Source organism: Tamandua tetradactyla, chromosome 25 (genome assembly GCF_023851605.1).
Source record: "Tamandua tetradactyla isolate mTamTet1 chromosome 25, mTamTet1.pri, whole genome shotgun sequence".
NCBI lineage: Eukaryota > Metazoa > Chordata > Mammalia > Pilosa > Myrmecophagidae > Tamandua > Tamandua tetradactyla.
In genome coordinates, this window is record NC_135351.1 from 42,690,897 (window position 1) to 42,715,267 (window position 24,371).

Below are 24,371 nucleotides of genomic sequence, written 5' to 3' on the forward strand. Positions count from 1 at the left end.
ACGCCCTTGCGTGGCCTCATCTCCCCTACCACGTTTCACCTTCCGTCTTGTTCACCTGGGAAATCTGTAACCCCTCTTCTACCCCTCACCCACCCCCTGTCCCCTCCGCGCGGCTGAGCCTGAGGAGAGGCCACCGCAGAGCAGGCCGTTGGTCCTGCTTGTACCTGAAGCCCTCTGCTATCAGTCACCTCCACAGCCACAGACATCATGGGGTGTCCTCATTCAACTTACGCTCTAAGCAACGTTTGACCCAAGTGGTCACTTTCTCTTTCTTGAAACACTTCTTAATCCTTGGCTTGAAGGAGCTGTACTCTCCTGGCTTCCCTCCTACCTCTCTGGATGTTCCTGCTTGGTCTTCCTTGATGGTTTCCTCTTCTTAACCTCTAAATGAGGAGTGACCCAGAGATCAGTCCAGGGCCCTCTTCCCTGACCAGTTTGCATTCACACCTGTGGGGATTTCACCCAGCACACGGTGTTAAATAGAGTTTTCAAAATACTGGTCTCTCAAGTTTTTATCTTGAGTCCCAGCCACGCCTGAGCTGCATTCCTAGATCCAACCATCTGCTCTATGTCTCTGCTGAGATTAATTTGCCTTTCAAAACAATTGTTGATTTCACCTTACAAACCTGCTTCTACCCCTGTGTTTTCCATCTCAGGGAAGGCCACCATCACCCAGGATTGCCATGTGGAACAACTCCAGGGGTCACATTTCCTCTGGGTCAGCTGAACATTTACTTGTATCTTCTGTGCATCTTTCCCAAAGAGCAGCTCATCCATTTGAATTGGACCAACAAATCCACCCAGCTCTTGAAGTTTTCAATCCAGCTGGACTGATACTGTATTCATTACATGATAAAATAATGAACTAAAATACCTTTGTTTGAGAAATTGCCGGAGACAAGAAAACAATCTTCATGGTGGAGAAAGCACATGATACAAACAAGAATCTTTAAACCAGCTTCAGGACTTGAAGAAACTTCAGTGAAGAATTTGGGTAAAAGAAACAAACATAAAAGGAAGCAGTTTTAATCTAGCATTCAGGGCAGTAACGAATATTATCTTTGATTTCACCCGAGATGAACACATTTGTTTTTGACGAACATGATAAATATCTGTCTCAGTTTGCCAGGCTGCTGTGGCAAGTGCCACGCAAGGGGTTGGCTTAATCAGTGGGAATAACTGGCTCCCAGATTCATGGCTAGAAGAAATCCAGATTGCAGGCAGCAGCAGGTCAACGCCTTCTCCCCAAAGTCTGTAGCATCCTGGGGCTGCTGCCAGAGGTCCCTGGAGTTCCTTGGCCTGTGTCCTTGCCTCACATCACCTGGTGGTGGCCTCTCCTTTCTCTTCCAGGCTCTGTTGACTTCCAGCTTTTGACTCCTCCCTGTGGGTCTCTCTGCATCTGAATGTCTCTGTTTACAAAGGACCCCAGTAATGTGGATTCAGGCCCACCCTCCTCCAGTGGGCAACACTTAACTGAAAAGGACATCTTCAATGGCTTCAGCTTTCCCTGGGTTCACACCCAGAGAAGTGTGGGTTAAGATTAAGGACATGTCTAAATTGGAATACATAATTCAAGCTACCACAACATCAGTTAGCCAAAACCTCCTCGTTAGCTCGTTGTATTTGCTGCTACCACTGCAGAAAACTCCATATGATTTTTAGCCAGAAAGGTTGCAAAGATCAAAGAGCTTTTAAAGCGGCTTCTGATTTACAGAGTAAATGTAGGTATACTTTATGCTTAATCCAGGCATACTTTACGCTTTGTTCCACTGAGTGCCCTATGCTAAGCCAGAGAGGGATTTCAATCATGGAATAAATGAAAAACATAATATACTAAACATGATATGTGTATGAGTTATTAAAAATAGTTATGAGATAAACCTTGCCACTGGGCTGGCTTCACATGCTGTGTTCCTTTTCCATCCCAGTTTCCTGCCGCCCATCTGGACGTGGTTGCCATCTTGAATTTTGTGTCTATTCCCTTTCCTTTTTTTGTCTTAATAGTATCTATCCTAAATGATGTATTGTACTGGTTAGTTTTGCTGGTTTATGGCCTTCATAAAAAGCAGTATCAACAGGGAGGCTCTCTAAAGGGTGGGCCATGAAGTTGGCTGTGGGATCTGGAATGATGGGGAAATTAAAGCAGCATCTCAGGAGAAACAGATTATGAAGGCTCTCTCTACCCAGCCAGAATCCGTCTGTTTAAGCAAGGCACCCTTGACAAGCACAGTTACCTGCTGTGCCACTGTTTACATCCTGTTCCTTATTGTCTTCAGTGTTGTGCAATTTGGACTTGCAACTGATGAGCCAATTAGGAATTGGAAGAGCAGTGTGTAAATGTTCTTGCCTAATTGGCAGAGTGATTTCTCAGAAGCGTCGATTTGTGGGAATTCACCTGCTCTGTTGTCTGGGAGACCCAATGCCAAACCCAAATGTGTGTCAGAGCCGTGCTGTGGCCAGCATTTTAAGAAAATCCATTCAATGACAGTTGTTGTTTTTTTTTCCCAGTGGTGTCATGCTGATTTTAGAAATGTATTTACCCTTTCTCTAGCTTTCATCAGCGTCATGAACCTTTCATCACACATGGATATAACCCATGGGCCATGGGCCACCGCTGACCACATTGGCTTAGTTTTGCTGTTTTGTTAGTTTTGCTTGTACCTTGTATTCTTCCAAGTCAGTGTTTCTACTCCATTCTTACTGCTGAATGGATCCTCTGAGCCACAGGATTTCCATGCAGAGGCCTTCGCTTTGGTCTTAGAAATCCATGTGGCTTGTGGAACCCAGGAGTTGACTTTGGTTGTAAAGATGCTTGGCATTTCGTTTTCATTAAAAATATTTGTTAGGGTGCTTGAGTGGTTCAGTGGTAGAATGCTCACCTTCCATGTGGGAGACCCGGGTTCGATTCCCAGATCAGGCATTGCCCCCCCCAAAAATTATATATGTGTGTGTGTGTGTGTGTGTGTGTGTGTGTGTGTGTGTGTGTGTGTATTCGTTAGAGCTCAGTATTTTTTCTCAATGTTATTTGGATAGACAATGATGTCAATCATTCTTATAAAGAAAGCAGAAAAAGAAGGAACGCACATTTGACCAGAACTTTAATCTATAAAATAAAAGCCCTCACTATGTTTTGAAAGGCAAGCGATATACATATAGCATTACCCCTAAAAGTTCTATAAAGAGCCAATGTAGGAATAGAATAATGTGGTCCTCCGTAAAGTTCATTTCCTCAAATAATTTAAGTCTACTGTGATAAAATTTATGCTGAGGAGTTACAGTTTTTCTTATGACTATTTATACTGATGTTAAACTGCTTTAAATACAGGCAAAAGCAAGGTTGTTAAAGTGAGATCTCAGGTTGCTTGCATCCATTCTTCAAGTTTCTGTTTTGGGAAAATAAGGCGATAAAATGTGGGAATGAGACTGCCCAGAGAGAGGTCTCTGGTAGACCCCTGGACCCATTGTGCAAAAGAATCTTGGGAGAACATTCCAGCAGTTAAATTCCAAGTAGTCCACAAGTGCTCACAATATTGCATGAATCACTCCAATCGGTGATCGTGGTGTTTCCCCAACAAGTCAGCCTAATTTCTGGGGAATTATTCATTGGAGGGAGAAGGGTAAGGGGGAATGGACCGGACCATGTTTAAGAGCATGAATTCCTTCTATGGGGGGCATTTCAGAGCAGGGAGAGAGCGGGAGGGGTGGGAGACCGCTGGAGGATGGCATGAGGGGCGGGGACCCCCAAAATCAGGGAGAAGATTGCAAGTGGGGTACCAGGCCTGTCTGTCATGGTAGCCACCTGCCGTGGCTCCTGAATTCACGTCCAGCAAACGTTTTCAGTGAGAATGACGTACAACATCCAGGAGACGTTAAATGGAAATGTCATTATTTCAGGTGCTCCAGCAGATCCAGCGGGTGACCATGGTAACCGGTCATCACTGCGTCCATTTTAACATTCCTCACCCTGGCCCCCAAAGGCATCCTCGACATTGCATTTTATTTTGTCATTACCACCCACCTTTACTTTTTGTTATACTCAGCAGACATCTGCTTTAACGAAATCCAAAAGTTCATTATAAGCAGAGACAGATGTGGGCATGTCAATATGGTCATTTGTTTTTCGTCAAAAACCAAAACCAAACCACAGCAAAGAAACCACACTCTGTGATTGGATTGTCACTTTGATCTGTGTTTATATCGTCCCGGCGTCCTGCAGCTGTGCGCACATGCTGAGCACAAGTGCGAGCCCAGACCTGCGTCTTAGGAAGTGGACACTAGAGGACAGCCATGGCTAGAGTCTGCATTCCCTGCAAAGTTATTCATTTAAATTAATTTACTCATTTAAAGTTGGCAGTGAAGGCAATGAAAAAATAACCATGTTTTATTTATTGGCTCATTTACACAAACATTTTCTGAGTCCCTACTATGTGTCAGATGCTTTGCCAGGTGATGCTCATACGAAGACGTGTATAAACCTACGCAGAGCGGCAGGAGAAAGGACGGGGTCTTAGGGGTGCCACACGCTTCATCGCTAGGGGCGGTCAGATTCCTGGGTGGCACCGATTGGCCGCTGCCTTGAGGATGATCAGGGGTGCCTTTAGAATCTGGTTTTAGGCCATTGCACGTTGTTCAGTGTTGGCAGGATGAATGCGATAAACGGACATTGTCTAAAATGAGCTACTGAAGGGCCCTCGTTCTGATGAGCTCTAGCGAAAGGTGTTCACTTTAGAGTTACCTGGGTCTGGAAGGGGCCGTCACAGGTGGGATTTGTATGGGTAACAGAGTAAAGGACCCCCATTGGGGTTTGCTGCCCCTTTTCCACCCTACGAGCCAGGAGCCCCCAGTGGCTCTGGCTGCTGCTGGTGGTGGCGGCAGGGACGCTGCAGAGAGGTCCCTGTTGAGAGGTTCATCAACCGCATAGGTGTTTGCGAAGCCAGGTGATAAGCCGGGTGGGGGTGGGGAGGGGCGGCCTGTGCAGGTGCTGGGGGCCCCGTCATGGGATGGGGGCTGCGTCCATCCCTGCACCCCTGGAGGCAGTGCCGGAGCTGGGCCTTCCTTGGTCTTGCGTCCCACGTTACAGCTGGAAGACCGGCCCTCGGGAATTTTGTTGTTTAAGGGATTTACAGCTAGTTAATCCATGCAACAGGCATGGGGCTAAAATAAGAAATAGAAGTGCTGGGAGGTCACGTTTGCCCGGCCCTGCTGGGACAGGTCTTGCCTCATGCCCCCACCCCTGTCCCTCTGCAGTGGCACATGTGGGATTCTGGCTCCTCTCTGGAGCTTCCTCTGACCTCACATCAGTGGGAATTCAGCCAAGGCCCAGCCCCAAGATGCTGTCTGAGCTGAAGGTTCAGTGGGCATGGTGCAGCCGTGGGCATGGTGCAGCTCTGACGGCCTGAGTGGGGGTGTCTTCGGGTGACCAAAGGCCTTTGCCAAGCCTGAGCTCCTCGATCTGGGTGCTCAGTTCTTGGGCCTGGACCAGAGTAGTCACAGATGCTAAAGGATCCTAGAGGGTGTTGTAGCTCTATCACTGGGCGCTCCAGAATTAAACCCCAGGGGTGGGCTGGCTTGGCCTGGCAGGAAACGGCGTTAGCAATTCAGCTCAGCCAGGGAGGGCTCCCTGCCACCCCTTGCACTCATCACCATGCTTCCTTGTCAAATAAGGATGGCCACAAAGACATGGCAGAGCCTGAGAAGGGCCGAGCTGGGCTAACATGTGGGGTCTAAGGGGCATCCTGGTCAGGCAGACCAGCTGAACTGAGCAGGCTGACGGTCAAAGCGAGAACCCTTAGGTACCCAGCACGGCCGGAGTGAGGAGGGCTTCAGCGGGGGCAGCTGAGGGTCCGGAAGGGGCTGGGACATGGACCACGGACCCCAGAGACCAGCAGGTCAGGAGATGCAGAAGTCTGCTGTGCATTGTGATTTTAATATCGCTGACGTCCTTACATCTGAAATGCTTGCCTGGGAGCAGGTGAGCCGGAGTGCCTTTCTCAAGCCGACTCTAAACACAATGAGTTGTAGGTTTTACAGAGAAAAAAGCATGGTTGCACAGTTTTAATGTGCCTCCCACGGCTCCAGGAACGTGTGCCCCGCCCTTGAGTTGGCAGTCCCGTGCAGTGGGTCACTTTGGGTAGGGGTGCATGGCAGCCTTCTCCCCTGCGTGTTGGGAGAGCCTCCAGCAGTCAGGATTTGGGTGTCGGGCTCGGCTTTGGGATTCTGCTCCGGCAGGAGTGCCGTGGTCGTCCTGCAGTGGGTGCCCACTCACACCTTCCTTGGGCTTCTAACTCAGCACGCAGCCAACACCCACCCAGGCAGCAGGAAGGAGAGGGTGGGCCGGCCGGGGACACCAGGTGGCATGAGTGGAGGCCACTGGGGAAAGGCAGCTTATCTGCAGGGAGTGTGCCAGGAGGTGCAGAGCCCATCCTCTCTGTACCTGTTTCTGTCTGTGTCTTCTATCTCACACGGCATTCCTGGGGGTAGGGGACGGTGTCCCCATGGCCTCTGAACCCTGATCACAAGGAACAGTGACAGGCCAAACTTCCGGGCCCTAAGCATTCATTGAATAAACAGGTAGAGATGTTGATTTCTGCAGATCAGCTATTTCCACATTTTAAAGATGAATCGGCATTTTCATATTATCTACAGGTAAATGAAAATTTTTGTATCACTGTTCTAGGAAAGCCTTCATTTACAATAAATTTGCATAGACAGTGTCAAACATTTGGCTAAGATTTTCTTGGGTGCAAAGGCAATCATTTTTATTGATGAACAAATGAATGAAGGATTAATTTTAATACACAAATGCCTACTCATTGTATAGTTACGACTTGGGTAAATAAAAAACAGAAGCGTGAAGTATCTTAGACGGCGTGTGGTAGGTTAAATCGCATCCCCAGCTCAACATGCTCTGTATCTTAATCCTGGTCCCTGTGGTGTGAAGCCATTACAAAAGGGACCTTAAGAAGATGCTAGCCTTAGTTACGGTGTGGCCCAGCTGAGTCCTGGCAGGTCTTAGCCCGCCTTACTGGAGGCTTTAGAAAGGAAAGGGAAGTCGGGAGCAGGAGGGAGCTGCCGGTCAGCAGACCCCACAGGAGCCAAGGGGACGTGAGGACCTTGTGGGTGGCAGGAGGCAGAGGGGCGCCAGGAAGCTGGGATGGCCACAGCCAGCCCCAGAGCACCGCTGGGGGAAAGCCAGCCTTCAATTTGGACTTCTCCTAGCTCTAAACCATAAGCCAATTAATACCTGCTGTTTAAACCAACCCATCATGCACCAGTTGTCATAGCAGCCTGGCAAGCTGATACAGAGCAGGGTGAGAGCTGATCCAGAAACCACTGCAGACTCAGGCTCTGTCATCTGGATCCTGGACACTAACATGCAAAAATCATGGTGATAAGTGAACTGAGATGGTTTTTAACTATAGTACTTCTAAATGCAGGCCATGAAATAAGCTGCCTGGATCTCTAGCACAATTGCTTAGGTTCCCATCCTGGTACCCAGGGATTGAAAAGTCGAAGGGAAGGAGCTTTCCTGGAGGCTCTGAAGGGGATAAGATGACATAGAAGGAACACCCCTTGTCCCCGGCCCCTGGAAGTTAGAGAACTCGGTGTTGGAGGTAGAAGTGCCGCCTTCCGTAAGAATTGTCCAGATGCCCCAGGTAGAATGTGTGCTAAAACCCTGAAGATCAACTAAGCTGTTCTTACACCATGATAGTTTGGAAACATTCATAATGCCATTTTTCTACTACGTGTTTCAGTTCCTCTAGCCTTTGTGTTTGATTGTGCTTCTTCTAAAGGAGAGCACAAAGAACAAACACTTTCATTAAATCCTTGGTCCACTTAAATATATGATGGAGCATATGGTTGCACAGAAAACTTCCCTCTGAAAACTCATTTGCTTGAATTACTGTTGTTTAAAGCCTGACTTGTATGTTTTGCTTAAACCCTTAGACTTGCTGAATGGCTGCACAAAAGCTTTTTTGCCCAACAGATTACATCTCTCAATTTACAGCTAAGTAGGAAGTATTTCCAGCATCAGGAAGCCCATTTGCCATATGGTCAGGTGGCCGTGCAGGGCATTCTCTGCTTGCGTTCATTGCCTGCATCGGCGCACTGTAAAGAGACAGCAAAATCAGGCTGCAACACTCTAGTCTATTTAGGAAAAACTGCAGATGAAACTTTCCTCTAAGATTTCTTACTTGCCATAGAGCATTTAAGAAGAATGTATTCAGCTTCTCAGTATTTGGAGAAACCTAAATCCAAGTACAAAGACTCGGAAGGAAAAGCCATCTGTGCACCACACCAGGGACTCCATGGCTGGGGGATTGTGCACAAGCAAAATAGAATGACTTCCTTTTCCTTTGCCTGATCTCACCTCTGTTTCTAGAAATCAAAAACAGCAGGTGTTTGCAGCTCAAAGAATTCTCACTTTAGGACTCCAGCTGGAAGGGCATCTGGACTCGGCTCTGAGGATGCCATGGCAGTGCTAACTCTGCACAAGGGTGCTCACGCTTACCTTTGCTAGTTCCAGGTAGAGTCAATGTATTATCTGTGTTGGTATTGCAGTTTATTGAACGATAACAGTGCCTGTTGGAATCCTGGGCTGTAGGTGGATCTGTGTGGAATATATGGTTCCATGTAATTGGCTCTGTATTGCCTCATCCTCTTTACTTCTTCATTCATTCATTCATTCATTCCTTTTTATCAAAGCATGGCATACACACCGAGAAGTGCCCAAATCTTACATAAAGAGTGCAACACACTTTCTCACAAGTTCTGTGTTCACATCTGTAGTGGGACACGTCCCCCACCAGACTAGGGTGTCAGACATTAACAGCCCCCAGAATCTTCCCTCCCCCATGTGGTTACCTCTTGAAGTGGGCCTCTGCTCGGATGGCATCTATCGCTGCAGACTTGAGCTGCCCATTGGTGAGCTCCACCGCAGTGGAGGTGTCCTCCAGCTCTTCTGCTTGCTGTTGAGTTTGTGGGGTTCATGCAGGTAGCAGTAATTGTTCATTATGACAGAAGATTCCATTTTGTGAATTTTTTATTTTGTTTTCTGTTTTATTGCTGGTGCATTTGGGATTGTTTTCAGCTTTTAGCTGTTAAGAATAATGTGTCTATGGACAGGCCTTTGTATGTTTTCTTGTGCATGTTTTTACCTAGTAGAATCGCTGAGCCATGAGTACATATATGTTCAGCTTAGTAGATGCTACCAAATGGATTTCCAAAGTGACTGTAACAATTTACATCCCCATAAGACACCAAATGCTTCGTAGTGTCAAGGTTTCTTGGCCATTTCTTTTATTTAATATTTTAAATCTTAGTTATTCTGGTGGATTTTGTGCAATATTTCATTGTGAGTTTAATTTATATTGTGATTTTATTTTGCAATTTTAATATTGTTGAACATATTTTAATTTGCATATTGGCCATTTGAATTCTCCTCCTTGATGGCTTGTCTTTTCATTCTTCATGGTGTCTTTTGATGAATTGAAATTTTTAATTGAATTGAAGCCCAATTTATTAATCTTTTCCTTCATGGCAAGTGCTTTTTGTGATCTTTTAAGAAGTCTTTTATCTGATCCAAAGTCATATAGATACTCTCCTGTGTTATCTTCTAGAAGCTTTGTTATTTTACCATTCTCACTTGTGACTGATCAGATAGTGAGTTTTGTGTATGGTGTGAGGTAGGGGTCAGGATGATTTTTCTCATATATGGATGTCTATTCTTTTCCCAGTAAATGGCAGTGTCGGTGTTATAATAAATCACATGGCTGTTCGCATCTGGGTCTGTTTCTGGATTCTCTTCACCTCCTTTTGTCTATTTATTTATCCTTGTGCTAATACCATACTTTCAGTTACTGTTACTCTAAATGAAATCTTGATATCTGGTCAGTTAGGTCCTCCAGCTTCATCCTTCTTCAATAGTGTCTTTGCTATTCGTGCCTTTTGCATTTCTTTTTCATTTTAGAGACACCTTGCAAATTTTGCAGAAAATAAATTTGGGTGTCTAATTGGGATGGCATTAAATGTATAATCAATTAAGGAAGAACTTACATTTTGCAGTATTGAACCTTCCAAGAACATAATCTATTTCTCCATTTCCTTAGCTCTTCTTCACCTGACAACACTACAGTTTTGTGGTTTTCTGTGTGGAGTGCTTACATATCTTCCATTCGATTTATTCCTAGTTATGTGTCCTCATTTTAGTAGAGAGCTGCTTCTAGACTAGATAGAAGCAAAATCTCCCTTTAGACTCCTGCCCTTTAACAAAAAATTACAGGAAAACTATTTTGAAACTGAAGACAGGAAGCGCCTTTGCACCTTGAGGAGGAGGTGCTTTCTTGTTGTCTTTGGTTTGAGGGAGGTGAGATGCAGCATGTCTTCTCCAGATGGGATCTTTGGAGTATCCTTAAAGGCAACAGATGTGTGTGGGCAGAGGCAGAGTATATTGAGAAACAGAGTTACTCAGTGCCGTGGGCAATGGCATAGTCGTATGAAGAAACCAATGCACAGTTCAAGTTTCTGAAGCACATTCATTGATGCAAAACAATGGAACATCTTATCCAGGACCTATCTTCCTGAATCTTTGACTTAACATTGACGAACAATCACCAGAGAGTAAAAGTGTAAAAATCAATGATTAAAATGACATCAAGGGTGGTCCACAGTGGCTCAGCAGGCAGAGTTCTAACCTGCCATGCTGGAGACCTGGGTTTCTTTCCCAGTGCCTGCCCATGCAAAAAAATAAAAATGTCATCAAGGTGACTGAGTGAAGGATAAATTTAGATTTACCATCAAATGTCCTTTCCAGTAAATAAAAATCATCAAATGTTAATGAGAATGAGTCAGGGAAAGCATACTCTTTAAGAATTGAAGTTTCTTGGAATTCCTCCTAACAACCCCTTTGTGTTTCATTTTCCCGATCATGCTGTGGACAAGAATCCTGTTCACTTCAGGGCCTTTAGTGTCTCATCTCCAACTCTTTTCTCCCAATGGCTCCTGGCTCCTAAGTTCCATTGAACCTGCTCTTACCAAGACACAAAAGACCACCTGATTGCCAGACCCAGTGAAAAAATGTTCACTTCTCTAACTTCTCTGCCACCTTTGAGGTTCTTGAAATATTCTGTGTCTTTGAAACTGTTCTTTCTTGATTTCCTTTACATTTATGACCCTCCCCTGGCCTTTCCCCCACCTCTCTGACAGCCTTTCTCAGGCTGTTTTTCAGGCACTCCTCTATCCATGAATGTTGATACTACTCATGGGCTGCTTCAGACTCATTCCTTTTCTCACTGTCAGCTCTCATTCACTTTCATAGCTTCACTGAGAATCATTGTTCTGATGTTTTTGAACACTGTTCTTGGAATATCCTACCCCACAAACATGCTATGTCCAATTACCGACTGAATCTCTTTGTTTAAAGGCCCTAAAGACACATCAAACTTAATCATTTCAAAGTTAACTTCCTTTGTGACATGGTCTGCATGTCATGTTCTGGCTGAATAGCACTGTTTCAGTTTGCTAAAGCTGCTGAATTACAATATAGCAGAAATGGATTCGTTTTTACAAAGGAGATTTATTAGGTTACAAATTTACAGTTCTAAGGCCATGAAAATGTCCAAATTAAGACATCAAGAGAAAAATATCTTGACTTTGAGGAAAGGCCGCTGACATCTGAAACCCTCTATCAGCTGGGAAGGCACATAGCTGGCTACTACTGGTCCTTGCTCCTGGTTCATTGCCTTCAGCTTCTGATTCCAGTGGCTTTCTCTCTACATCTTTGGGTCTTCACTTAGCTTCTCTGGGGCAAACTCTGAGTTTCATCTATTAGCTTAGCATATCCAAACATCTGTATCTCTTGGTTTCTCTACCTTCTGTGTCAGCTCTAAGTGCTCTCTCTGTGAGCTCTTTTAAGAACTCTAGTAAACAAATTAAGATCCACCTTACGTGGGTGAGGTCACATCTCCATGGAAATAACCTAATCAAAATGCCCCACCCACAATAAGTCTGTCCCCACAAGATTGGATCAGAAGAACATGACTTTGGGACATGGTGGCTCAGCAGGTTTGGTTCCCAGTGCCTGCCATGCTAGACACCTGGGTTTGGTTCCCAGTGCCTGCCCATGCAAAAAAAAAAAAAAAAAGGAACATGGCTTTTCTGGGGTACATAGCAATTTCAAACTAGCACAAGCACCCTTTCCACTAGTTCCAAAACTGGAATTGTTTTTTTTCCTTGTCTTTCTTTTTATCCCCCATATCCAATGACAACATCTTGGCTAGTCCTGCTCCTTAATACTTCCAGATCAAGTTGTCCTCTCCATATCCATTGCCTTTGTCCAGTCCTACATAATCTTACACCTAGCTTACTTAAACAGCCTTCTAACTGGACTCTCTGCTTCAGTCCTGTCATCTACCATGATCTGCTCTGGGGGTGATTGTTCCAAATGTGCTTCTCCTCTGTTTAAATCTGTTCAGTGGTTCTATTTTGGTCATCAGGCTAAAGGCCAAAGTGCTTAACATGCCTTTAAAAGTGGAATCCTGGCGGAGCCCCTCTGCATCTCTTGGCCTCAGCCCTTTCCATCCAACATGGTTTTGATCCAGAGGAATCACAGTTCTTAGCCCACTGCACCTTCCCATCACCTCACTGTGCTTCTACCCTCCCATGGTCTCATGAACATCACCCTCAGTGAAGGTTTGAAGCTGAAAACCTTCAAACCAGAAAAGCACATTCTTACATCTAATCACCTGTGGATGTCAACCCACTGTAAGTAGGGCCTTTTGATGAGGCTACTTCAGTTAAGGGGTGGCTGACTCATTCAGGATGGGTCTAATCCTCTTATTGGAACCCTTTATATGTGAATAAGTGGAATAAATACAGAGAAAGAGGGGGAAAGCCATGCAAGCAGGAAGCTGACAGCAATAAAATCTGGAAGAGAAAGGGGAGGCCAGCAGATGCTGCCATGTGCCTTTCCATGTAATAGAAGAGTCAAGGATCATTGGCAGCCAGTCTTCAGGAAGAAAGCATTGCCTTGATGACACCTCAAGGTGATTTGGACATTTTCCCTGACTCAACCATAAGCACTAAATTCCCATTGTTTAAGCCAACATATTTCATGGTATTGCTGTAAGCAGCCTTGGAAACTAGAGCACCCTCCTTTTGTGAGTCATCTCCTACTCCTTCTCCAAGACTCATCTCAGATATGAAACTCCAGAGGACACCATTCTCACCCCCTGACCTGCTCTGGATTATGTAACATTGCGTTCTGAGAGTGTGTTTGTATTGGTCTGAAGTTCTGGAAGGCAGGGGGCAGGTCTTGCAGGTTTGTACTGTGCCTTCATCGGTGGAACTGTAAATGGGTACTGCATTGGGCTCTGGGGTGCAAGGATGAATGTAATGTCATCCCCACCCATGGGATCTCACAATACAGATGGTGAAACAGAAACACCAACAGTTAGTTACTGAGTAATCTGCTGAGCACAGTGTCGCAAGTATTTTTAAACATGGAAGCAGAATCCCCCAGTTTGTATGTGAGAGAGTTCCATTTACATTTACACAGGGATCCCTGGAGAGATGATGCAGAGAGAAATAATCTTCAGAATAAAGATCATCTGCAGGAAACTCCCTGGTAACCCCACAGCCAGGTGTACCAGTCGACCTCCGGAGAATGTTCACTCAGCTCTCCAGTTGCTGAGACTGGGTGGAGCTGAATATCAGTGCATCACACCTGAATGTGTGAACAGACATCAGGTGGTTTGGTGGGAGGGATGAAAGCACTTGGCCTTATTTTTAGGGTACCTAATTGAGGCCTGAAATAATCAGAATCTTATTTTCAGTGTCCAGAAGCTCTTGGACAATCCTAACCTTGATTGAGATCAGGGTTTAGTCCACCCTGACTTGTCTGAAAATGTTTGCCTCTATTGTAAATAAGAACATAAAACCTGGGAAAGCTCCATCTAGTTCTTTTCCAGATATAGTGTGTGGAATCCCAGCAAACAATCTCGCCAGGCAGGATGGCTCCGTGATGTCTCCCTCCCATCCACGTTTGGGAAGAGGACTTCTAGCAGTCGGGAGTTATTCCCCAAGCCTGGTAGGCAGAAACCAGAGCAATGGAGTTTAGATGGACTGATGCTGAAGTAGTCAGAGACGGTCACAGACTAATCCATCGGGACCAAGATAATATACCATTTGTTGTCTGCAGTAGGAGCTCCTAACCAGTAACCAGTGGCCCAAAACCCCAAGATCCATGAATGAACTTCAGGGGGTTTAGAGTGACCCTGAAATTGCATGCAAAATTGAGTACATGTGCATATGGGGAGAAGGGACAAATTCATCACATCCTCAAAGTTCTTGAAACTCAACCGCTGGTGTACATATGTTCTGTCCTTGTATTTATTCGTTTGGTAATCACTGCTTGAGGAGCATTTTGCTAGATGCTCCTTTTCTGTTAGTTATAGTGGTAAATGGAATGATTCAGAATCACATTAGTCTTGAGTGTGAGCCTATGTTCCAGGTGTTTCCATGGGCAAGATCTCATTGACTCTTCATAGTAAATCTGTGCAGTAATATCTTTATGACCATTTACAGAGGAAGAAACTGATGTTCAGAGAGTATGAAGCATTTTGCTAAGGATGATTGAGGACTCAAGCAGGTAAACTGTACCTGTGAATCTCAGATGAATGGGACCTTATCCTCCTTCTCAAGAAGCTCAGCCTGGTAGGACAGGAAGAAACAGGCACTTAAATGCATGACACAGTTGCAAGAATAGAGAAATATACCCAAATCTTGGTACCAAGAAAGATAAAATCACTTTTTTTTTTGCTATATCATGTACATGGGCAAGTCATTTAACTTGTACATGGAAAGAACATAGAGAATTATTCTTTCCTTGTGATTTCCTTATAATATCATTTTTATTTTTTATTAGAGAAGTTATAGGCTTATAGAAAATAGAGTTTCCATATATCACCTTATTATTAATACCTTGCATTAGTGTGGTACCTTTGTGACAATTGTTAAAAGAATATTTTAGAATTGTACTATCAACTTAGTCCACGGTTTAGTTTAGGATTCACGTTTGTGTTCTGCAGGCTTATGGATTATTTTATTTATTTATTTATTTTGCATGGGCAGGCTCCGGGAACTGAAACAGGGTCCCTGCCATGGAAGGCGATAATTCTGCCACTGAGCCACCATCACACCACCCTGGCCTATGGATTTTTAAAACAATTTTATTCCAGTAACATTTATCTAATATAAATTTTCCCCCTTTTAACTACATTCAAATATGTAACTCAGCACCATTAATTTCACTCACAGTGTTGTGCTACCATCACCACCATCCATTTCCAAAATGTTCCATCACCCCACATAGCAACTCAGTACAATTTAAGCATTAATTCTCCATTCTCTAGCCCCAGCCTGGCCCTGGTAACCTATATTCTAGTTTCAAACCAGAGAGATCATACAATATTTATCCTTGTTGTCTGATGTATTTCACTTAATATGAGGTCTTCAGGATTCAACCACATTGTCACATGAACCAGAACTTCATCCCTTCTAATGTTGAACAATGTTCCATTGTCTGTATATACCACATTCTGTCTATCCATTCATTGGTTGATGGACTTTTGAGTTGTTTCTATCTTTTGGCAATTGTAAATAATGCTGCTATGAACATCAATGTGTAAATATCTGCTTGAGCCCCTGCATTCCATTCTTTGGGGTATATACCTAGAAGTGGGATTGTTGGGTCATATGGTACTTCTATGTTTAACTTTCTGAGGAGCCACCGGACTCATTCCTTTGTACTTGACAGTTTAACCACTATGTGTCTGGATGTAATTTTCTTCAAGTTAACCCTCTTTGGTGTTCATTGGGTGTTTTAGTTTGCTAATGCTGCCAGAATGCAATATACCAGAAATAGAATGGCTTTTATAAAGGGGATTTATTAAATTAGAAGTTTACAGTTCTAAGGCCTTAAAAATGTCCAAAGTAAGGCATCCAGAGAAAGGTACCTTGACTCCAAAGAAAGACCAAATTTTGTTTGTCACGTGGGAAGGCGTGTGGCTGGTGTCTGCTTGTTCTTGTTCTCGGTCCCGTTGCTTCTAGGTTCTGATTCCAGCGGCTTCCTCTCTAAGCATCTGGGGGCACTCACTTAGCTGTTCTGGGGCAACACTCTGGGTTTCATGTCTCAGCTTAGCATCTCCCAGGCCAGAAGTTTCCTCTCTCCTGGTTTCTGCTTTCGAATGGCTCTAGCACATCCTGTGGCTCCTTCAGGTGTTTTTCTCTGCATCTTCAAATGTCTCTGAAAATGTCTTTCCCAAACATCTCCATATGTCTGCATCTAAGCTTTCTCCAAAATGTTTCCCCTTTTAAAGGACTCCAGTAAACTAATCAAGATCCACCTTGAATAAGTGGGACCACACCTTTGTGGGCATAATCTAATCAAAGGGGCACACCCATATTTAAGTGTGTCATATCTTTGGAAACAACCTAATCAAAAGGTTCCACCCTAAACAATAGCTCTACCCCCACAAGACTTGGATTTAGGATTAAAAGTACACAGCTTTTCTGGGGTACCTAACAGTTTCAAACCAGCACACTGGAGCTTTCTTGGATGTACATGATCATGTCTATTGTTCAGTTTGGGAAGTTTTCTATAATTCTTTCTTTGAATAATCCGTCTCATTTCTCTCCTTCTTCTACTTCTGGAACTCCCATAATACATACATTGGTATATTTGTTGGTGTCCCAAAGGCCACTTAGACTATACTTTTTATAATTTTTTTTCCATACTGCTCCTCAGCCTGATTCATTTCCTTTAGTTCTTTACCTTATTTTCCTTCGTCTCCCTGTCCACAGTCTTGTTTTCTTCATTGATGTTTTCTGAATTGTTATCCTCTTCCTTTGTGTGGATCATTTCCTGTTTCTTTGTTTGTCTTGCAACCTTTTGTTGCACATTATACATTTTAATATTTTAAAACATTAACTCTAGGATTTATACTTTGAGCTGTCTGTGTCTTGAGTTTGTATCCAGCTAGTGATATGACAGATTTTCTTGAGTGCCAGTCACTAGCAAAACCAAACAAAGCAATTCAGAAAACACCTTTCACCGTCTTTGTAAATTTCCTTTATCAGCCTGCCCTCTCCTTTAGAGTTCCACCCTCCCATCCAGGAGGTCAGCCCAAGGGAAATTCAAAGCCCAGGATCCTCCCTGTATTTTCTGAACCTGTGTCTTGTCCCGGTCTTGTACTTGCTAGTGGCCTTATGAATGTGCACTCTACTCCGTCTGCACCAGGCTCTCTCCCTCTCCTGTGCGCTCCACTGCAGGACTCAGAAAGCGAGTCTTTTCCCCAGGATGACCAACTCAGTCACCCCGTACACTGCTCTTGCTGTCCAAGCTGCTTTGGCCTGGAGGGCAAACGCGGTGTTGGGGGTGGGGTGGGGGGTGAGAGCTAGAGATGAATGACCTCAGTCAGCCTTTTCCAGCCGACCCACAGACCCATACTGAGAGCATCAGCCAGGCTCAGCAGCACCGAGGCGGGGCTTAGGGGGGCAAGGGCACCATGATTCCTCCTCTGGTTCTTTGACGCCAAATTTTGCTAGTTCAGCTCTTGCCTCATAAATGGAGCCCTTAAACTGTTGTTCATACTTTTAAGGAAGGACATGGCTTTAAGTCTTCTCTCCCACTTTTGCTAAAGGCCCTCAGAGCCCTGTCTCCAGGGATCTGAACAAGCTGACCAAAAGCAGGGACTGAAGATCAGACCACACGCCTGGATCTTGGGGAATCAGCTATTTAGGACCCACTCTGGCACCAGAAAGCTGTGCCAGGGGTGGAGCTGAGGACTCCATTTCTGCCGGCCACAAGGCTGGGCGATGGGCAGCAGTAGCCACTGCGTGGAGAGTGAAATTCACCGGTATTGACAGCAGGGTACCAGCCTCTTCTTCCTGCTCTTTCCAGATGCTGCAGTGTGTCCCTCTAGACTCCAGAGTTTCAATGTAGTTGATTCAGGCAGCTCCTGTTAGTTTGTGTTCTGGTGGCAGGACTGGTTCCTGAAGCTCCCTACCCCACCATCTTCCCAGTGTCCACCTGCTGTGGCCACTTCGGCTGCATTGTGTCAAGGAGAAAGTTGAGTTGGGTCTCAAAGGATGAACCATGACTTTCTAGGTGGACTAGAATTTGTTAAGCCTGCCAGGTTAGGGTAAGAGTGTTTGGGAAGCATGAGCATGTGTGCTAACCAGTCTTGTCGAGAAAGCATGTGTACTAACTAGTCTTGTTGAGAAAGCATGGTGTCAGTTTAGAATGGTCAGCATGTGGGTAGGTGGGTGTGGGAGCACAGGAGCAGGAGAGCAGGCCTGTCCTCTCTGCCTCCACATCACATCTATGGTCCCCTTTGGAAGCCAGTCCAGGCTGTGGGTAGCCACAACTGTGATTGATATTTTATATACATTTTCCTCCAAAGCTGATTAAGTAGGCATGCCTCCCACACGATGAGAGACACTAGTACGACCCTTTGACTCTGGGTTTTTGGGGTTTTTTAAGGATAGGGAAATGCCATAATCATTTCCTTAATCTGATCTGATTGAAAACAAACCTGAACCCCCACAAGTAACCCAAACACATTGGTAATTATTTCAACATTCTATGGTCCTGAATAGCAGTAAGTTATTAGTAAATTATATCTTTAAACTGAGCCATCAGAATCTTACTTATTTTCAAAATCTTAGAGGGCTAAAGGATGAAATCCTTTTTTTTTTTCTTATGGAACGCAGCAGACGGGTTTAAAACCATGCTTGATAATTCCTAAGGGAAAATACTGCAAGAATCTTATACAATGAGCTTACTGCCTTCACTCTCTGTTTTAGTCACAAGTTTTCAACAAGTTCTTAGAAATATGAGTGGAAAATCTCCTTTGATCCTATTTTAAAATATATTGGAAAGAACTTTCTCAGTCGTGGGTGTGGTTCAGGGAGAGGACAGGAATCTGAGCTGGTTCAGAGCCAGCCTTAGTTTCCTTGATTAACAATTGGGCATAGTGAATTCTAATTGGAACAAAATATTTGAGGTGTGAGGGTGTATACCTAAAAACCATCAGTTAAACTAAGAAAATTTTCAAAGGCTGTCAGCTTGCAGGTACTGTATTGACTTGTTTAAAATATCCTGGCTAAGTGCTTTCTTCTTAAACCTGTTTTAGAGTTAACTGTTATACTTTGGGTGAAAAATGATAAAATCTACTTAAAAAGTCTTGATTTTTTCAAACCAGTCTTTTAAAAAAGAATGCCTAAATGAAACTCTTCTGGCAAACTTAAAAAAAAAATGAATTAGAGAGTTAGATTTACAAAAAATGAAAGCGACCCAGGAAAGAATATAAATGTATAAAACAGCCAAGTTGTACTAGGAACTATACTTTTTTGAAGTTGGAAACTATCAACTGCCAGTTGTCATACTAGAATAGAAAACAGAATTCCATGACTATGTAAGCCCATGAATAACTTTTTTATTGTTTTGTGTTCATTGAATGTCACCATTTTGAAAGAAGGTTTATTCACTTAAAAATAATTTTGTGCTCCTATTGTGTGCCAAGTGTGATGGGCAAGCAAATCCTGCCTTCCACAATATAATACTGAGGTGGAGAAGATGGGATATATTTAAATCCCTGTAACTAGAAGTAGAAAGTACCAAGTGCCATAGAGAAAGAAGCTGCAGATGTGAAGCTGCAGAGGGAGTGTGACTTGCTGGGCTCTGAGAACAGCTGACCCTTGACCCCTGTCTGAAGACTCAGGTGGATTTGAGCACGCTGACGTGTGACGGGGTGAGGTACGAGGGAAGGAAGGGAGAGGGGCCAGCACAGCTTAAACCTTTCTCTGTGGTCCTAATCCATATGCACAAAATGACACTATTATACTAGTCTGCTGTCTAGATGTGGATGTTGGAAGGTACCCCGACCTGGCTCCATCATAAAAGGCAGATGGCTCAAGGGTCCTAGAGGTCTAAAAGGTCTGGAGTTATGGCCGCAAAGAGGACAAAACTAGGACGTTTGTGAAAAAAAAACAGTGTGTCCGCGGAAGTCATTTGCTGATGAGCCGAGACTGTGAAAGCACAACCAAAAGCTGGGACACTTGAGGCGGAGGTCAGAGTGAGCTGGGCTTCCAGAAGATGCCACAGAAGACAGAGAGGCCCTAACCCTGCACTGAATAAGGAGCAGGCGAGGAAGGCCAAGGCTGGGCAGGCTGATGCTGAAAACACCCATTTCTACTATGACGTTTAATAAGAATTCAGTTAACGCAAAGGGTGTGGAAATAGAAGGCTGCATGCTTCAGAGCAAGACTGCGTTTATTTCCACCAGGGAAGGTAAGCCAAGATGTCACGGTGCCGATTATTTTTTGTGTTTAAAAGAACCTTCCGCGGGATGAAATGAAGCAAGCCTAGGGACAGCTCCCTTCCTGCCTTGCCTGGAGTGTAAGGTGATGGCAGAACACCTGTGTCCTGCGGCATCTGAGGCAGGTGACAGGACGTGTGGAAAAGCCCCAGGCCAGGTCCTGTGCACAGGCTGGGTGGCTGACACAGGGCTATTGACCATGCATCATTTTGCCGAAAGGCGGACCTCCAGCCCTCCTCGATTCCTTGTCTCTGTAGGCTTGCAAAAAGGTAGCACTGCCTCTCATGACCCTCCTGTCTGCCAGCAAGGAGGGGTCGTGATGGGAGGACTCCTTCCCACTGCCCCCCAGCCTTTAGGGTGGTCCTGGCGGGGGCTGCGTTGCACGGCTTTCCTCGGCGTTCCATGCGTGTCCAGTGCCTGCTTGTCCACTGCTGAACCAGGCACGGGGTGTCAGGAGTGAAGACAGTGCCACCCTTGTCCTCAACGCATGCACCACCTGGGCTGAGCGGGGGCCACCTTGTCGGAGCGAAATGCTTTTCCTCCGACTGCGTGTTGAGGTCTCCCTCCACCTCCCTGGTGGGATCTGGGGTGGGGAGGATGAGTGGGGCTAGCCAGGCTGGCCCTGAGGCCGTGGGTGTGAGCGGCGCTCCCCGAGTCCTCCCGGAGCCTCGGGGTGCATTCACGCTTCATGGCACACCTGCGCGATGACTTTGAGTGAGGCAGCAAAAAAATATGATGAGTCAGTTATCCATTCATTCATTCCTTTGGCAGATATTTATTGAATGCCAGGAATTCAGCAGTTAATAAAATATACAACCCACTACCCTCATAATGGAGCTCAGATTCCAGCACCGGGGCTGAGGGTGTCAGACCTGCTGTGGCCAAGGAGAAAAGGCAAGGAGGGGGCCAGGGGCACTGGAGGCATGCCGCGGCCTTGGGCAGGGTGGCAGGTCAGGCTGCAGAGCTGCCAGGGCTGGCAGGGGGGGCCAGGGAGAGGAGGGATGAGGGGGCAGCAAATGCAGAGCCCCTCCCCCCAGCTCCCCACCCTGGGCACCTGGGTCCTGGGCCAGGCAGGACCTGCCAGGGCAGGAGGGGGACCAGAGCCTTTGGGATTGCAGGCAGTGGCCCGATGGACTTCAGCAGGGCGATGAAGAGGAGGGGAAGGATTTGTGGCCAGGTGAGGGGTACAGGGAGTGGGCCAGCTCGGTGACACCAGGGTGACCCCGTAACACTTGAGACGAGGGTAAGAACCACGAGCAAAAGCGACCTCGGCTGATGCCCACTGCCTCACCATCCTGCCTCCCCCTGTGCTCCTGGATCCTCCTCGGCTTCCCCACTTCTCTTAAACTTCCTGTGGGTATCACCCGCCCTGCTCAGCCTCCTGCAGCTGGCTTTGGCTGCTTGGGTTTTGCTTGTGTGTTTCCTCCGTGCTGGTACCTGTCCCCTCCCATGGTCCGGTTCGTAGCTGGGTGTTGTTCCTCGAAGACCTCTGTCCATCCCCGAGTAAGCACACACTGGGGATGTTTCCAGCATTGCCAAGACCAAGCAATTCTGATAGGAATAGGAGAGGTGATAGAGAGCTGTTTATTTTCAATGCACTTATAAAATCTACCTCTGGCGCTTTGCTTCAGCCCTCTCTCACACAAGTATCAAAACCCAGTAGCAAATCAGAGCATTGTGGATTTTCTACCTTTTTTTTTTTTCTCTCATGGGAAGGTTCTGGGAATCAAACCCGGGTCTTCAGCATGGCAGGCAAGAATTCTGCCACTGAGCCACCATTGCCCACCCTCTACCATATTTTAAGTATTAAGAGCATGTCTCCATCAGCTTTCTGATCTATTTCTGATGATCAGAAATAATTAAATGGCTGGAGGGCAAGAGGTAGAACACAGACTGCCAGTCCGAACAGCTGAAAAGCAAACGTTCTTCGCAACTCCCTCTGCATTTCAGAAGAGCAGTTTCAGCCTATTGTGAACAGCGCTACTAAGAATCCATGAAGTCCTGGGGGATTGAATGAGATAGTGTGTATTTCCTCTGAACTCTGGTTCTCCTGCCAGCCCATCCGGACTGGATCCGGACTGGACCTTTCGAGTTTCTCCAGGCCTAGTGAGGGCCACCCTCACGGGCTTCCTGGACAGGGGTACCGAGTGCCCACCGCAGGGGGAGGTGGCCCTGGCAGGTCCCACTGCAGCCCCACATCCGGCAGTAGCGCTGCCCGCCCTGCAGGGGCCCAGGCTCTCGGCGCCCCTCCTCCAGCCCGCCCATCAGGGCACGGCACCTGCCTGACCATAAGGTCATGGCACCTGCCCACCCATCAGCAGCCACCCTCTGCCCCTGCAGCTCACCTGCCCGGGGAGGGCTGCCTCCTGGTCCACGGCACCCAGAGAACATCCTCCACCCTCCCGTGGATGCCACCCCCGCGGCTTTCTTTGGAGGGAAGCTGGCCCTCATACACCCGCCCCCTCGGCCCGCCCCCCCAAGCCCACTGGGGCGCCCTGTACTGCTCTCTTCATGTTCTCAGATGCCCTCCTGTCTAGCAAAATAGTTCTTTCTATTAAAGTTCCCCTGCTTAAAAATACACCATGAGGTCCATTCTGAGACCCAACATAAAGTTCCAGTCTCCAAATGTCACATCTTCACAGGACAAGAATGCATAGATTACACTTTGTTATAACTCAGTAATCATACCCATTAAATTACTTTCAATCCACAAGAAAAGCTTCTTAATAGAAACATAAGGTGATAGCTTTGTCATGAAAGTAATGAGTATATGATACAGGTAACTGAGAATTGGATGTATTTCTTAGTTTCCTGTGTAATAAAAGGAACATTCTTTCCTACTTTCCTTCCTGCCTGCCGTCCTTCCCTCCTTCCTTCCTACTTCTCCCTTCCCTGCCTTGCCTTCCTCCTCTCTGCTCCCCTTCCTTTCCTTTTCCTTTCTCTCTCTCATCCTTTCCCTCTCCCTTATTTCTTTCCTTCCTTTTTCATCATCTTCATGTATATATATATATATGTGAATATATGCACGTATATACACATACACATATTTCCATGCTCGTCAGAAGGCCTGAAGGACACACCTCCAACCCCATCCCCATTCCCAGTCGCAGCCTCACCAGGAGGTACCGGAAGGCATAGGCAAGACCCCTCCTAGGTGGCTGCATTCTCATCTTGACCAACAGACACTCACCCACTGGCGTCGTCTCCCACACTCGCCATGGCAGCTGATTTCAGGGGCCAACTTGGCTGGGCTGTGGCATCCACTGTCCGGCCCGACACTAGCCTGGATGTTGCTGGGAGAGTATTTCATAGGTGGTATTGGCACCTACAGTCAGTTGACCTTAAATATTGGAGATTTTCCTCCATAATGTGGGTCTTTTAGCAGGAACCAAGATCCCAGAGGCCAGAAGAATTTCTGCCTTGAGATTTCAACACCAACTCTGCCCAGGATTCCCAGCTTGCCGGCTTCCCCTGAGGAATTTGGACTCAAGAGTTAGCTCACCTTTATTGGAGTTTCCAGCCCTTGACCCTGTCTGTGGAGTTCGGCCCCGCAGGCCCTGACAATCGCATTCCTTGTAATGAATCTTTATTTTACACATGCCCTGTTGGTTCTGCTTCTCTGGAGAGCTGGGACTGAGATGCTTGGTTTTGGCAGACTGTTGTATGTCATCATTGAAATTATGAAATGTCTTAGGAATCTTTAATTTTGCCTGAGATCAACATTGTCATTTAAGGTGGAGGGTGGTAGCACTCTCCCGGCCCTGTCTCCCTCCTTCCTCAGCTTTCAGGGCCTCTGTGAGCATACTTTGTCTACAGGTGGGTGTTGTGGAGTCATTGATGAGCTAGCAGGCAGTAGGCATGGGAGGTGTGGTCCCCCTTACTTCATTTAAGGCTCTGTGGTAGTTAGATTCAGTTGTCAACTTGGCCAGATGAAGGCACCTAGTTCTGTTGCTGTGGACATGAGCCAATGGCATGTGAACCTCATCTGTTGCT

General features: G+C 45.9%; 1 protein-coding gene across 5 annotated transcripts in view; it reads left to right on the forward strand.

The window, feature by feature from the left end:
* AIG1 (androgen induced 1) overlaps nucleotides 1–24,371 on the forward strand; it is a 202,173-nt gene that overhangs the window by 15,306 nt on the left and 162,496 nt on the right. The window contains exon 2 of one of the 5 annotated variants that reach the window (XM_077143355.1): nucleotides 657–2,930. The exons of the other annotated variants lie outside the window; for them this stretch is intronic. Within the exon in view, the coding sequence (XP_076999470.1) occupies nucleotides 657–869 (213 nt within the window). The 3' untranslated portion in view covers nucleotides 870–2,930. Of the gene's footprint in view, nucleotides 1–656; nucleotides 2,931–24,371 lie in introns of those variants that run through there. 5 annotated transcript variants of the gene reach the window in all.